The 16,996-nt window shown below is 45.6% G+C and overlaps 1 protein-coding gene and 1 long non-coding RNA gene across 2 annotated transcripts; one reads left to right on the plus strand and one right to left on the minus strand.

Annotated features, from left to right (window-relative positions):
- Positions 1-1,582: 1,582 nt before the first annotated feature.
- LOC122681880 lies at positions 1,583-15,871 on the minus strand. The gene is made up of 4 exons (XR_006337129.1): positions 15,733-15,871; positions 14,774-14,894; positions 8,474-8,577; positions 1,583-1,859 (listed from the first exon to the last, which is right to left on the minus strand). It is a non-coding gene; the product is annotated as an uncharacterized LOC122681880 (long non-coding RNA).
- LOC122681877 (elafin-like) lies at positions 2,352-4,513 on the plus strand. Its single transcript, XM_043884432.1, has 3 exons — positions 2,352-2,516; positions 3,366-4,109; positions 4,346-4,513. Exons 1-2 carry the CDS (start codon positions 2,435-2,437, stop codon positions 4,106-4,108), a joined length of 825 nt encoding a protein of 274 aa, XP_043740367.1. The 5' UTR covers positions 2,352-2,434; the 3' UTR covers position 4,109; positions 4,346-4,513.
- Positions 15,872-16,996: the final 1,125 nt, after the last annotated feature.

The following is a 16,996-nucleotide window of genomic DNA, read 5'->3' on the forward strand; positions in this document are numbered from 1 at the left end:
CCAAGAATGAGTTAAAATTTTTACTTGCAAACCTTATCACAGATAAAGACTTTTACAATATGTAAGGAGTGCTTAGAAGTTGAGAAGAAAAAAGCTAATGACTATATAGGAAAATGAGCAAAAGAAATGAAGTTTTCAGATAAAGAAATATAAGTGGCTTTTAAGATGTGAAAAATGTTTGAAATAATTGATAGAGAAATGCTAACTAAAAACTTCAGCAGCGTATCACTTCTTACTCATCAGGTTGGCAAAAATCTAAAAGATTTTACTCATGTTTAATTTTACTCAGTTCAATTCATTTCAGTCACTCAGTCATGTCCAACTCTTTGCGACCCCATGAATTGCAGCACGCCAGGCCTCCCTGTCCATCAGCAACTCCCGGAGTTTACTCAAACTCATGCCCATCGAGTCGGTGATGCCATCCAGCCATCTCATCCTCTGTCGTCCCCTTCTCCTCCTGCCCCCAATCCCTCCCAGCATCAGGGTCTTTTTCAATGAGTCAACTCTTTGCATCAGGTGGCCAAAGTATTGGAGTTTCAGCTTCAGCATCAGTCCTTGCAATGAACACCCAGGAATGATCTCCTTTAGGATGGACTGGTTAATTTTACTAGCTGATGCCAAACTTATTTTCAAATAGGTTGCATGAATATTCACTCTCACTAGTAATGAGTGAGAGTTTCTTCTATATACAAAACAATGAGAAAAAGGTAGACAACCCAGCTAGAAATGGGCAAGATGCTTGAGTTAACAGAAAATTAGAAAATCCAAGATAGTCGTTACCTCTGTGGAAGATGGAGAGGGAAGAAATTGGTGAGGAGTAAATGGTGATAGGGCCTATATACAGGAAATAGTATCCTTTTTTACCTGGTAAGTGAGTGCAGGCTGCCATTTTAATGCTTTAATTCTTTAAAGAATATAAGTTCTACACACTTTTTTTGTTTGTATAATTTATTTTGTGATGAGGGTTTTTTTTTTTTTTTAAGTAGCCTGCCAACTCCAATGTCTTGCATTTATTATAGCTCCTTAATGTTTCAGCAGCATTGGTGGGCATGATGAGATCTGAGTCCAAAGAGACAAAGAATGGAGATTTAAACAAATATTTGACTATAAAATACTTAGTTTGCTTTCATCCCTGTCTCACCCAGAACTCAACTATTATTTCCACACTTCATTTCTGTTCCTGACAATGTCTAACATCTGTGTATTCATTTTTATTACTCTGAACTATGACAGCAGTGACAAAATGTGAACTCAGACTAGCTTAGGCAGTTTATTGGGTCATAACCGAACTATGGCAAAGGTATGGGAAGAACTGCTCTCAAGATAGAGGGGAATGAAGGGCTGGCTTCCAAAGCTTAGTCCCTTCCAGAACCTCTCTTACCATCATTTCTCTGCTTTCCTAATTGACTTAAGTTTATTTTTCTCAAACAGTTGCCTTCCTCCCAGACTGGAACCCATAGCTTCAGGAGTTCCTAGGCTCATCTCTCTTACCTTTACCAAAATGAGGGACTTCCCCTTAGTGTGTCCATTTAAATAAAGGATGTCAGCTGACCACATACACACTCACACACCCTGATCTGTGACTGGGTGTCAAGCTTTAATGATCAACATCCCCATTAGATTCTTAAGTTGATGGCACAAAGAAACAGGAGTTCTTCAGAAGACACAGGGTGCCTGTTTTAAAAAGGCAGAAGTCATATTGGATGCATGCACTGTAGATTCCACCTTATAGATGATTTCTGTTTTCTTCCCTTACTGGGTGTTCCCTCTCTTCTTACTGTGATTTCAAGAGCATCATGCCACTGCAGATGTCGAATGCCACCTTCTCTATTAGTTTCTTGGTGCGTTTCAGAGACTGCCTGTGAAATGGAAAAGTATACTGATTGGTCATTAAACATTCAAGGCAAATTTGCCCTTGGGAGTTTTTCTTGGGATCAGGGGAGAATGAAAGAAAAGCCTAGCGTGATGCTGGGAAGGGTAAATTGTTAGGGTAGGTCTGGGTGGGGCTTGCAGGAGCTGGGGAGTAATGGGGGAACACCTTGGCTATGAAAACAGTACACCGGACCTACCACTGACTTGTTGAATGACTGTGGGTGATTCCTCTCTCTCCTTTGGGCTTCATACTCTTTAAGTATAAAGAATTTGGTCATGATGATGCATACAGACCAGCCAGCCCAACTTCTTTGTGAGAATATGAGACAGCTCTTGGAGCTATTAGAAATGATGTAACAGCCACCATATCTCCCCGTGGATAATCCCTGGGGAAGGGCCCAAGGTCCCTCCCAGGATGGGGGTGGATATTTCCTGGTAGAACTAAGAAAAAGTAAGTCTTATCCTTTGTGAAACCACAGATCCACCCTTGGCACATGGCCAAGCTGAAGCTGCATAAAACTAGGCTTAGTTACAGCTCTCAGTCATACACCTTCCTGACAACATGAAGACCAGAAGCTTCTTGGTCCAGGTTGTGGTCCTTCTCGTCCTTGGGACACTGGTGGCAGAGGCAGCTATTGTAAGAGGTGAGTGGACAAGTGGCCTGGGTGAGGCCGGCTTGGGTTGAGGAGAGGTTGTTAGGGGCAGCCTGGGTCTTGACAAGGGGCAGCATGCAGAGCTGGAGCCCACTCTTCAGCCTGGAGTGTATCCAGAGAAGTAGGAAGTTGCCCACTAGACTCCATGTACATTCTGCCCCAGGACTGAGAAATCAGGGCTGTTTGTGGAAGGAGTGTTGTAACATGACCTGGTCTCAAGCACTGATACTTGAACAGAACATGAAATGAAGTTGAGAAGCCCCAGGAATCTGGGCCCTGGGTGTGGGGGTCTCCTCCCTGTCTGTTTGCTCCATCAAAGCACCTGAGTCATCAGTCCTAGAAAAGGAGGTTAAGAGCCAACAGGGCCTCAGAAATCATGGAGTCTGAAGACTTTTGTTTTCCAAAGCAGGACACTGAGATCCAGAGTGAGGTGAGGGATTGTCAGGGCAATCTCCAGAGCTAGGCTGGAGCTCAGGTCTCCTGGCATGTGTCTCACAGCTCCTTGCCCTTCCACCAAGTTTCCCCAAAGATGACCATGTGTCCTCATCTCCTGAAAGTCACTCCTCCCTGGCATATCCTCATGAGGGCCCAGGACCCAGAATGGAGGGTGAGGGGAAAAAATGGACACCCATAGGAAACCTGGTCCTATGGACCTTTTCCCCAAAGCCCAGGGAACAGCCATCTGAGAATGGATACCCCAGCTAACCCTGGTGAGCCTCCTCTGTCTCAGTGTCCCTCAGCTTAAGGGACACCGCAGTGAGCAGTGGCTGGACCTGGAGCAAAGACTAGATAGTTGAAGCAGACCCATTGGTCTAAATGTGGGGATATTTCTTTCAACAGGTCGTCCAAAAAGTCAAGGCATTAAGAAAGGAAATGTTGTAGTCAATGGAAAGGGTCCAATCAATGGTCAGTCGCCTGTCAAAGGACAAGACCCAGTGAAAAGTCAAGATCCAGTGAAAGGTCAAGGTCCAGTGAAAGGTCAAGATCCAGTCAAAGGTCTAGATCCAGTCAAAGGACAAGATCAAGTCAAAGGTCAAGATCCAGTCAAAGGACAAGAACCAGGCAAAGGACAAGATCCAGTCAAAGGACAAGATCCAGTAAGGGGACAAGATCCAGTCAAAGGACAAGATCCAGTCAAAGGACAAGAACCAGTCAAAGGTCAAGATCCAGTCAAAGGACAAGATCCAGTCAAAGGTCAAGATCCAGCCAAAGGACAAGAACCAGTAAGGGGACAAGATCCAGTCAAAGGACAAGATCCAGTCAAAGGAAAAGATCCAGTCAAAGGACAAGAACCAGTCAAAGGTCAAGATCCAGTCAAAGGAAAAGATCCAGTCAAAGGACAAGATCCAGTCAAAGGTCAAGATCCAGTCAAAGGACAAGATCCAGTCAAAGGTCAAGATCCAGTCAAAGGACAAGACCGAGCAGGAGGTCCATTCCTCATTAAACGTGGCTCCTGCCCCAGGATCCTGATCCGGTGCGCCATGATGAATCCCCCTAACAAGTGTCTGAGAGATGCTCAGTGCCCAGGAGCCAAGAAGTGCTGTGAAGGCTCTTGTGGGAAGACCTGTATGGATCCCCGGTGAGGTGAGAACTGGGTGGAGGAAAAAGTGACCCATGAGGGTACAGAGAGGCTGACTGGTGGAGGGTGATCCTAGGCTAGTGGGGGAAAGGACATGGGGAGGTGATGGAGAGACTGAGGGGTCTCAGAGGCTATAACTGGGATCCTGAGAAGGATGACATGTAGACTTGGTCCTGCCTCCCACTGCCTCTGAGTCTTTCACCTGCTGATTCACATTTCCGATTCTCTTTTCTTCTACCAGGTAGAGTCTTCTTGCTGCACCTGTGATGTCCCCAGGGAGGGAGGCCCCGGTGCCTGTCGCACGACCCTCTCCCACACTGCCCCTTCTTCCTCTCATCCAGGAGGCCCAAGCTTGAGCATGAACTGCCTCCCTCATGAACTTTCCAATAAAAGACTGCTTTCAACTCCATTTGTTTCTGGCTCCTGTGACTTCTGGGCTCCTGAGAGCTCTGGGTGTGGGTTTCAGACTTCCTGTCCCTGGTGGAGAGTGGAGTGGGACCCATGGCAGATGTTCTTGGGGTGTGAAGCAGAGCAGGGGCAGGAAGAAGAGGCCTGTTCCTAGGGTTCACTGTAGAAATCCAAAAATCAACCCAAGAACCACAGCCTCCATTTCACCAGGAGATGGAAACCTAGACATTTGCCTCTGGCCTCGAACCAGGGAAATAAAGCCCCCAAACCTTCCCATTGACCTCCACTTCTGACCTGGCTATGATCAACCCTGCCAGTGTGACCAGCCAGCCCTCCTGGCTAAACCTCTGACTCCCTCCTTCCCTTTCTCTAACGTTTCCCATGAATCTGTATCGTCCAAGAAGACAGAAAGACAGATGCCAGGAAATCCCTGCTCTTGAAACATTCACCTGTTCACACCTGAGATGACCTCCAATAACACACAATTCCTTTGGGTGAAGCAATATCCTCTCCCAGCTTTCTATTTCAAGATGTGAATGAGGAGGAAAGACACATCGATTCTTCCGTGTCATTGCTGAATAACGTTCTCTGAGGACATACAAGTTGGGGTAGAGTAGACTGGAGGAGTGAAGACAGCGGGAAGGCATATGTTGGGTAATTTGGATGACCTCATGGCTCTGCTATTGGCTCATCTGCCCCACTGTCGTTGTGCAATGGAGTTCTCCAGGAAGAAGTGGGAGGGGCATTGGGGTTCAGTGGGCACCCCACTTGGGAGTCAGGAGACCTGAGTTCTAGCTCTAGGCTCCTCCCAACTTGCTAGATGACTACAGATGAATCTCTTTCTTGCTCTGAGCCTCAGTTTTGTCTATTCAGTTTGAGGGGAGTTGGGTGAAATTATGCTGGAAGTCTAGTAATGAATGTCAGTTCAGCCCTGATATTCTGGCGCTGAAACATGTCTTCTTTGTGTGTGTGTGTTGGGCTATTCTAGAGGGGAGTTGGGGAGCAGAGGCCTTGTTGGGGGTGAGAGAACAGATAGCCCAGTGTCCCTTAGACACCACCCCCCCACCCCAGGAGCCAGGGTTCCCCTCTGATTCTCCAGGGAGTGGACTGGACCACGCATCTTGGAGCACAGACAAGAGCAGGGCCTAAACTTCTGGCCTGAGAAGCATAATACACCACTGGTGGTGAGGACAGTTTCTGTTTTAGTGTTTTGTCTCTTCCAGATCCTGTACTAAACACGTCATAAGCATTGTCTTATTTCTCATTAGAACTCCCTCAGATGGGCCATATACACCTCTTTAATTTTGTTAAAAGATTGAGACCATGGGACTTCCCTGGCAATCCAATGGGTCAGACTCTGCACTTCCAGGGCAGGGAATAATCGATCAGGGAACTGAGATCCTGCAAACCACACAGCACAGCCAACAACAACAACAACAACAACAAGACTGAAGCCATGAAAGCATCATTAATCACCCAAGGACACGGAGCTAGTTAGTGATGATAAGTCCAATTTTGTCAAAAATTTTTATTGAAGTATAACTGATTTACAATGTTGTGTTCATTTCTTTTGTACAGCAAAGAGATTCAGATCTATATATCCATACACATATTTTTTCATATGCTTTTCCATTATGGTTTATCGCAGGATATTGCATATAGTGCCCTGTGCTATACAGGAGGGCCTTGCTGTTTATTCATTCTATGTATTACAGTTTGTACCTACGAATCCCAAATTCCCAATCCATCCCTCCTCACCTCCACCCCCTTGTAACCGTAAGTCTGTTCTCTATGCCTGTGAGTCTGTTTCTGTTTCATAGATAAGGTCCTTTTTGTCATATGTTAGATTCCACATGTAAGTGATATCATATAGTATTTGTCTTTCTCCTTCTGACTTACTTCATTTAGTGTGATAATCTCTAGGTTCACCCAAGTTGCTACGAATGGCATTATTTCATTCTTTTTTATGGCTGAATAGCACTCCATTTTGTGTATATCACACCTTCTTTATCCAACCATTTTTTTATTGTTGTTGTTGTTCATCTATTGATGGACATTTAGGTTGTTTCCATGTAATGGCTATTTGAATAGGGCTTTATGGACATAGGGGCGAAACTAAATCCTATTTTAAGTTTTTGGCTGCACCACATAGCTTACGGGATCTCAGTTCCCCAATCAAGGATTGAACTCAGGCCCAGCCCACGGCAGTGAAAGCACCAAGCCCTAACTGGACCCCCAGGGAAGTCCCATGAATTCTATTTTTATTATAAACTAGCAATAATCAGAAAATGGGAAAAATTCCCAATACTAATATCAACACAATTAAACCACTCAACAAATAAACTTAATGAGAGAAGGGAGAACTTTAAAAAAGAAATGTAAACAAGTATTCACGTAGCAAATAAAAAACTCTTGCATAAAGAATTAACATGTTCCAGAATGTGAAGATTCTGTATAGTGAAGAACAGAAATATTTACCCCTTTGATTTTGTCTCTTTCTTACATTTTATTGAGATAAAATTGACATAAACATTGTATAAGTGTAAGGTGTATAACCTGCTGATTTGATATATGTATACACTGCAAAATATTTGCCACAATAAGAATAGTTAATAAATCCTTCTCAGGTAATGGCTATTTTATTGTTGTTGTTGTTATGGTGAGAACATTAAAGCTCTACTTTCATAGCAACTTTCAAGGATGCAATAGTTTTGCCCCTGCACAGCCTCCCTTGGTGATTTTGGCACCAGATTAACAAAACAATCCAAGGAAGGGGTGGTTGTCATTATTCTTCGGTCATTCAGTTGCTCAGTCACGATCGATCTTTGTGACCCCATGGACTGCAGCAAGCCAGGCTTCCTCATCCTTAACCATTTCCCAGAGTTTGCTCAAACTCACGTCCATCGAGTCAGTGATGCCATCCAACCATCTCATCCTCTGTTGCCCCCTTCTCCTCCTGCCTTCAGTCTTTCCCAGCATCAGGGTCTTTTCCAATGAGTCAGTTCTTCGCATCAGGCGGCCAAAGTATTGGAGCTTCAGCTTCAGCATTGACTTTAAGACTGACTGACTTGATCTCCTGCTGTCCAAGGAACTCTCAAGAATCATCTTTTAGGGTTTTAAATAGCTCAAAAGATGATGAAGCAAGGGGTCAGGGACAATAAAATGTCTGTGGAGGGGACTCACTTAGTGGATCAGATGGGTCCACCTGCCTATGCAAGGGATATGGGTTTGATCTGTGGGCCGGGATCTAGGAACCCACATACAGTGGGGCAAATAGGCCCACAAGCTGCAGCCACTGAGCCTGTGTGCTCTGAAGCCCATGCTCTGCAGGAAGAAAGGCCACCGCAGAGAAGCCTGCACACCGCAACTAGAGAATAGCCCCCTTTCGCTGCAACTAGAGAAAAGCCTATGCACAGCAATGAAGACTCATTGCAGCCAAAATAAATAAATAAATAAAATTATATAAAAAGGAAAAGTCTGTGGGTAGATGTACTTTCCCTTTTTGTTTTATATTAGTTGTACAAAGAGAAATTTAGGAAGAAATGCTTTTACCAATTTCACTCAGCAAATCAGGGCCACCAAGACCTGATTCCCTCTCTCCTAGACCAATGTTCATCCTACCTAACTTTGGAACTTGCTGATTTGATCAAATTCTTGTAAATGTAAATTTCTCTGATTCTGACTGATGCCTGAACATTTGTCTTCTGACACGTGGAGCGCACTGGCATTAAAAAATTTTAATCATGTATAGTGTCAAGGGGGAGTTATTCACTCAAAGAAAGAAGGGATTCACAGCATGATAAGGGGCCCAAATGGGGAAACATGACTCTGGACCAAGTATCCATCAGTTCCATGTCCCCATTTGGACCAGGTTCTGCTGACTTGGGAGCCTGTACCTGGGCAGAGAAGAGAGTCTTTTCATTCCTATTCAGACATCTAGCCTCAGATTCCTTTCAGGTACCTGGTATTCTCTGTCCTTGCTGGATTCAGAAGCAGGCAGTACTGTGCCCAATCCACTTAGACTCAGAGAAGTTCCACACACTCTCTGAACCTCACTGACACCATCTGTAAAAGAGAAGGCCAGAACAGGTGGAGGTTTCCAAGCTCTTTGCACTAAAACTCCAAATAACCTAGAACCTAATACAGGCATATCTGACATGTGAATAACTCCAGGCAGGAAGTCAGGGGGAGGGTCAGAAAGTGGGTTTGTGACTTCCAGGCACTGTTGAGGTCACACACACACACCCACCCACACACACACCCACACACACACAGCCCTTTGAGCTATGCACAGCAGCTTGAGAAGAACAAACATCAAATGTTCAGTGCCAGTGGGAGGACTCATTCTTGCTCCCTACTTCCACCTGCTGGATCTAGCATCCAACAACCTGGAGCGCCCATCAGAGGCTGGGAGCCTTCTGCCCATCTCTGAGGTTTCCTGGTCATCCCTGAGGCAGAACAACTGAGCATCACTCAAAGGTTACAGGAAACTCCGAGTGCTTCTGATGCCCTAAGAACAGGACCAGCGATGCTCCCTTCCCACTGGGCGTGTGTGTCGTCCTTCTCAGGGTGCCAGTCCGAGGCGTCAGAAACACGCACCCGGTATTTATCAGCTCTTTCAACTTCCCTGATCACACAGCCTTCCATCTAGTTAGAACAGGCAGTACACTTTGAGATGATCATGAACCACTTCTTTACTTAAACATGAAAAACCTGAGGCTCAGAGAGGAAGATGAAGGGCTTTCCAAAGTCACAGAGTGCTCTCGAGCTGGGTCCACAACCAGGATGTAGAGCTGCCTTCCTGACTGTGTGGTCAGTACTGCGTAATCTGTTTCCTGCAGGGCAGTCCCTAAGATGAGCTCAATACTCTTGAGTGATGGGACAGCACACGGAAATATGTTGATGGAAACGTATACAAATGGAGAAGATGGTGCAGATGGAAGCAATTTGGCTGAGATGATCCTCTACAAATCTGTCGAATCAGCTATTCTCAATGTTAAGGCAATTATCCTCAATGTCAAGGCAGTTATCCTCTATGTCAAGGCAATTATTCTCAATGGGGTCTCTGGCTCCCCCTTATTCTTCCTTTTCAATGATCTCAGCTCCTTGTGTTTTCCAGGTTCCCAATATTGAGAACAACAGCTCCTGTAGAATCTTTCAGCCTCTTTCACTGTTTAAGGGATTGATGGAGCCCTTGGCGACAATCTCTCCAGTATCCTCATTTTACAGCTGATAGAACTAAAACCCAGGGGAGGGAAAGAATTGCCCAAAGTTATTAGTGAATCAAATATATTGTAGTAAAATGCAATGGAAATCATGTTTTTTGAACTGGCGTTTCATGATCAAAGAGATGGTGCATCTTTCATATCGATTCAGGTGTTACTTAACACTTTCTCCCCCTCCATGAGCTGCCTTTTCATGTCCTTGCTCCCTTTTAATTGAGCTGTTCTGATCAGTTTAATTGCCTTGTCACAGCTCCTCCTTTTACATTTATTTTATTTATTTTAAATGGAAATATATTTGACATAACTCTGTAAGTTTAAGGTGTGCCACATATTAACTTGATACACATATATTGAAATATGATTGCCATTGTATCAATCATTAGTGTCTCCATCATGTTACATAATTATATTTTTTTGAGTGGATGAAATAAGTTCTAGTCTCAGCAAAATTAAAGATCATAATACAATATTATTGTACTTATTCAGTCTACTGTGGATTAGATCTTTAGGACTTATTTCCTACTCTTTACAAATTTGTACCCTCAAATAATCTATCTTTTACACCTCCCCATACCCTAGAACTACCATTTTTCTCTCTGTTTATATGAGTGTGGCTTTTTAGATTTGGTATATAAGTAATATCATACAACACTTGTCTTTGTCTGACTTATCTCACTTAGCACAATGTGTTCAAGGTCCATCCATGTTGTTGTAGGTGGCAGGCTTTCCATCTTTTTCATGGCAGAGTAATATTCCATTATATATGGATCTACATATGTCACATCGTCCTTATCCATTCATCTGTATGGGCACTTAGGTTGTTTCCATACCTTGGCTCTTGTGACAAACGCGGCAATAAATGTAACAGTGCACATATTGTTTGTCTATCTCAGACCGATCTCACCTAGCCTAGGGTCCTCAGGGTCCATCCTGTTGTCACAAATGGCAAGATTCTCTTATTTTTTCATGGCTGAATAACATTTATATACATGAATAATAGAATGAAATGCTGGGAAAAAATCAAGAATTTAACATAAAGACCTAAAAAAATACAGAGTAAACCAAAGGACAACTAAAAGGAAAATAATAATAAAGATAAAACCATAAAATTTCTAAAATCAGGAATAGAAAAACAGTAGAAGATCTAATCAATAAATAAAAGTCTTATTTAAAAACTACAAACTAGACCATGAGCTATTTAATTGTTTTTTTTTTTAAAAAAAGGAAAGAAGCAGAACTAAATATAATAAAGCGTGTTGGTGGAAATCACCATGGAATGAGAAAAAGTGATCCTGAGATATTTCACAGATGAGCTTCTTTTCTCGCCCCCTTTGGCTGCTGTCCTGGCCCCGAGGTTCTGAGGATGAGAAGGCTGGGTGAGGGATGAGCCGCCTGAATAATATTTCAGCGTCACAAAGTGGGACTGAAAACAAAGCTCATGAGATTTAGAGTACAGGCTTCTAAGTAGCTGATTTGCCAAGCCAATCAGAAGGGATTTTTCCTAAACTTGAATTGCATCTCAGAGAGAACAGGCCCAGCAGAACTGGAGGAGAGCGGTGAAGACGCACAGAGGAAAAGCATAATGTCTTGGTGTTACCTTCCCTACACGACCTGAAACAGACCAGTGCCGTGACCGTGGCCTGAGAAGGGTTTGCTGACACTCAGGATGAGGGTTTGGGTCACACCACCAGGTAAGCCACTGAGAGTAGCTCTGATGGTAGCTGAGGACAAGGAGACGAATGGGGTGACGAGGAGGGGTGATGACGATGGCGAGCACCTGCAGCAGGGCCTGGGGCTGTAGTCTGCCCCACGGACCCCACCCTCTATGGTTTCCTACGGGAAGAGAGCCCACCAGAGCTGTTCCCAGTGTGAACGGAGATGTGGATCCCCAGAGCAGAAGGAGGTGTGCAGCTCAGAGCTCCTTCAAGAAGCAGCTCGCCACCCAGCTGCGAGGAGTGTGTTAGCTGATCATGGACAGGAAGTGCCTCTCAGACACCTGGTACTTGAGCTGAGATCACACTATACCCAGGGAAGCCCCTGGCCAGGAACAGAGTAAGACTGTCATTCAAGGCTCTTTCCTTTTCTGCCTAATGGAGGACCCCCTCTTATGGAAAATCCTTGCTCCAGAGCTGCCCCAGGGGGCTGGCAGGGATGTGATCAGGTCAGCAAGGTGATGCTCCTGGTACCTAGTCCTGCATCCTCTCCTTCCCTTTCACAGATGTTGCTTTGCCATGAAACTTGCACTGCTAACTCTGTCTCAGCTTCTGCTCCCTTGAGAATGTAATCTGCAAAGCGTGGCTCATGGAGTTATGAGGCTTCAGGCTCAGGGCACTGTAAGAATGAGCGTCCAGGCAGCGTGGTCACAGCCAACCACAGCTCAACAACTGTGCGATGTGAACACCTTTACTCTGTCCTAACACTCACCGCAGCCCCCAGTGGTCCCTGACTGGGTGCTGCTGTGGAGGAAAATACTGCATTGCCCTGCGAAAGGCTGCCCTTTGGTCCTTGCTGCTTAGGGTCACTCAGTGGAGATCTAAGTGTCAGGTAGGAGCATCAGATTTGCCAGGCATCTTAGTGCAGCCCTAGCTATCAGGGTGAAGCATGATTTGTTCAGTGTCTGCAGCAGGGGTCCAGAATGTCCCTCAAGACTCAAGTATGGGGACTTCCCTGGTGTTCCAGGGGCTAATCCTCCATGCTCCCAATGCAGGGACCCGGGTTCAATCCCTGGTCAAGGATCTAGATCCCACATGCTGCAACTAAGAGCTCGAATGCTGCAAATAATGTTCCCTCATGCCACAGCCAAAGATCCTGCCAAAATAAAAGAACCCACCTGCCACATCTAAGATCCAATGCAGCCAAATACATAAAAAATTTTTTTTAAAAGACTCAGGTATTAACTCAAAAGGGAGGCACCAAAATACAGTGGGGCAGTCAACAAACATCCGATACCCTCTGCCTACTCCCCATGAAACTCCAGAGAGTCTTCACATTGGCGGTTTCACAGGGAACATCACAAATGTTGCCGCCTCTGAAACAGAAGCCACACTCCCTGGTCACCATGGCAAAGCCCTGGAAAGTGCTTCTCTTATCAGACTCCTCTTCCACCAGTTTCTCTCTTAGCAGGAGTTTCTTTCACAAGGTCACTTTTAATGGATCTGAATAATTTTTCTATCCATTTTATTTTTTAATTTATTCGGTTGCTCTGGGTGTTAGTTGCAGCGCTTGGGCTGTTTAGCTGCAGCATGTGGGATCTAGTTCCCTGACTGCGGATTGAACCCAGGCCCTCTGCATAGGGAGCATGGAGTTCTTAGCCACTGGACCATCAGGGAAGTCCCTCTATCCAGGGAACCAGTAAAGTTGCTCAGTCGCAACCGACTCTGCCATCCCATGGACTGTAGCATACCAGGCTGCCCCAACCATGGAATTTTCCAGGCAAGAATATCGGAGTGGGTTGCCATTTCCTTCTCAAGGGGATCTTCCCAACCCTGTGTGCATTGCAGGCAGATGCTTTACCATCTGAGTCATCAGGGAGGCCCTAGTGCCTAGCCCCTTCCCCAAAGACCAGGTCTAAATTCCCTCCCCGCGCCATCCACCAGCCAGGCGTGTTGGAGGCTCCATGTCAAGCGTCTGGTATGCCATAGGTGCACAGTGTCAGGTGCCCTCTGGCCTCAAGAGTCAGGCTTGGGTTTGAATATCTCTCATTCCCCGACTGGGGGGGTCTTTGGCCAAATCACCGAGTCCGCCTCCTTCATTTACATAAAGGAAATGCTGAGCTGTACCTTGGATGATGAGAGCTATTGAAGGCAGGATGTCCTGGCACCTGCTGGCTGCCCATACAGTATGTCTCCTTGCCCAAACCTGGATTTTCGCACACCAGAGGTTTCCTACGGGATCTTGGACAAGCCAGTACTTTGAACCTCAGTTTCCTCTTTTACACAATGGGATAGCAATGCTTACTATCTAGGGTTATTGGGAGAATCAGTTTAGACCAGAAGGTCTTAAGGTGCGTTCCCTGAGCTAGCAGAGTCACCATCACTTGGGGATTTGTCAAAGATGCAGCATATTCTTAGCCTGCTGGGGACTTGCTGAATCACAAACTCAGGGGAGGAGATTCAGCAGTGTGCGTTTCAACAAGTTTGGAGGGTGATTCTGATGCACGGTCAGGATTGAGAGGCATTGGCTTAGACTTTTTAAAACATCTGTAGAGTCTGTCAGAGGGATTCCGTGGGGGCTCAGCAGTAAAGAACCCACCTGCTAATGCAGGAGACATGGGTTTGATTCCTGGGTCAGGAAGATGCCCTGGAGGAGGGCATGGCAACCCACTCCAGTAGATTGCCTGGAAAATCCCAAGGACAGGGGAGCCTGGCGGGCTATAGTCCATAGGGTCCCAAAGTGTCAGATACAACTTGGTGACTACACAGCAACCATAAGATTCAACCTGACTGAATTTTGGCACTCTTGTGTGACCGTAAGGAAGTCATGTCACCTTTCAGAGCTTCTGTCAACTATTAAAAAGAGTGGTCAAAAATATTAAATGACCTAATGCCTTTAGCAGGCCTGGCTCCAGAAGGGGTATGGTAAGTCTTTCACCTGTTTTACTGTCTCCCAGAGTCAGGCAGGTGGGTTCATCACCACCCCGATACATCTGGAGCCTTGAAGAAGATGCTTTTCTCCAGATTTCTATTTCTGGCACGATGCACAATTCACAATGCAGACAATAGCACCTGCTCTCGAAAGCTGGAGGATTAAGGTAGGTTATGGACATGCTCAGCCTTAGCGGATACTCAGGAAATGTTAGATCCTTCCACTGCTCACTGTCTCCAAGCTCTGCTGGATTCAAGGGCTAGTGACTCACCTCCTGACCCTCAGTAATCTCATCAGATTACTGAGATTACTTCAGTAATGCCTGCTTCTCAGGCTGGACTGGGGACTGAGTGCCTATCCAGTCGCTGGCCCAGTGCCTGACAGGAAGCACGCAGGGTACCTGTCACTCACCCTAGGCCTGGTGTTTAAGTAGGTGGGGATTTCGTCCTTACCTCCGTCACTTGTGTGACCTCTGGCCAGTCTCCTGCAGCTCTGGGTTTTAGTTCCCTTATCTACAGAATGGAGATAATACATTCCGGTGAAGAGTTATTGTGAGTATGTGTGCAGAGGCCCCTGGAACACAATAGATGCTCAATAAATGTCAGTTCATTGCACTTCCCTCATTACACTTGGGTTCAAATTCTGCGACTGCCATTTACTAACTGTTGACCTTGACCAGAATCATGCCCCTCTCTGAGCTTCGGTTTTCTCATCTGTGAACTGGGGAACATCTTAGGTTCTATGACAAGTTTGGAGGATTAAATGAGGCGAATTGCTTATGGGCAGCACCATTCCTGGCACATAATTCGTGCACAATAAATATATATGTGATGCAGCTCCTATGCCTCTACTGGACTTGGATTCAAAAGATGGGGTTTCTAATCCAGTTCCATCACCCATTAGGCACATGACTGTGGGCAAATTCTTTTCCCTTTTGCCTAGAACTCACCTTCCTGCTCTATGAAACAGGATGAATAATTTAACAAACCTTCTCTGACAAGAATCTGAATATCAGTAAGAAAGATCAAATGATTTGCTGAAAATTATTATTCAGCTACCCCATGGAACAGTTGAGGCTGGAGGCTAGACTTTTTGATTCAAGACTCTCCATATATTAATTTTGAGCACCTAGTATGTGCTGGACAATTCTCTGGGCTCTAGATACACTTCACTGAGTTTAATCCCTCCACTAACCCTGACTGGGAGGTTTTCGACTCCTTCTGTACAGATGAGCCGATGGGACAGCCCCAAAGCTCAGCCAGTTCCACGCTGCTCACTCCTTGAGGGAGTTCTCATCGTGGGGCCGCGGGCACTGGGAACCCCGGGGGCAGCCTGGCTTCCTATTCTTGCAGCCCACGCCCCTTCCCCTAACCTCGTCTTCGCTTCCCGCCCCGCAAGGGAGGTCCCGTACCTGTAGGGGCCTTTCCAGGGCGCCCGCGGGCCGTGTGGTTCCCGAAGGCGCAGAGGCTGGAGAGCCGCTTTCTGGCGGGATCGCTCTGCCCCGCGGCCCCTCTGCGCCTCTGCAGCCTGCAGCCTCTGCCCAACCTTCCTCCGTCCCCGGTGGCTGAGGTCTATTGATCGCTGCCGCTGCCCGGGGAGGGAGCCCGGAAGCGGTGGTTTCTATTCCTGACTCGGTTGAGAGAAGAAGCAGGGTGTGTGGAGACTGGACCCCCACAGCCCAGGCATCCTCACCAAGTCAGAGGCCAGGGGATGAGGGGTAATTTGGTGGGGGGTCCCTAGAGGACAGCAGGAATAATAGCTTCCTTAGTTGAGTGCTTAATATGGGCCAGGGGCTGGGCTTCAGGTGACTTATCTAAGTTCTTGCCAACAGGGTCTTCTCTTCCCTGTTTCACAAGTGTCACTTGCTCAGGGCACTTAGCTAGACCTTGTGGACCTGGGATGGGAACTCACATATTTCAATATTTCAGCAGGGAGATGTTGAAACAGGGAAGCCTGAAACAAATCATTTTGCCCCCGAAATTCAGTGTCCTCACCTGCCCACAGAATTCCTGATTCACAGTGGCAAGGGTAAGACAGAACCCTGCCAAAGAGCTTTGTCAAGGTGTGTGACCCACAAGCTTTTATTAAACACCTACTGTGTGCCTGGTCCTGAAGATTAGGACTATACAAGAAAGGTTTCCTACTTTACAGATATTGTTATTAATAATGATGATTTATTTATTGGGCTTGGTTCCAATATTCTATAGACCTCATCTTTTAAACTGAAAAATGTTTGTGACATAGGCACTATTATTATTATTCCAATCTTGCAGATAAGAAATGTAAGGCTTTGAGAGGTAAGGTGACTTGCTCAAGGTCATATGGTCGACTTCTGAGTCCTCTAGGCCATGACTGTCTGATAGATGTAATGTGAGCCACAAATAGACTTTAACTTTTTCTTAAGGCAACTTTTAAAAACAGTAAAAAGAGAGGGGTAACATTAGTCTTACTGCTATATTTTATTTCACCCCAATATTATTAATATAATTTCAACATGGTATCAATAAAGAAATTATGAATGATACATTTTACATTTTCATTTTTGTGCTAAGTCTTCAAAGTCCAGGTATTTGTTTGGGGGGGAGTTGGTTGTTTTTAATATTTATTTATTTGTCTGTACCAGGTCTTAGCTGCGGTGTGTGGAATCTTTACGATCTGAACCAGCAGGGATGCCC

This window comes from Cervus elaphus, chromosome 23 (assembly GCF_910594005.1).
Source record: "Cervus elaphus chromosome 23, mCerEla1.1, whole genome shotgun sequence".
Taxonomy (NCBI): domain Eukaryota; kingdom Metazoa; phylum Chordata; class Mammalia; order Artiodactyla; family Cervidae; genus Cervus; species Cervus elaphus.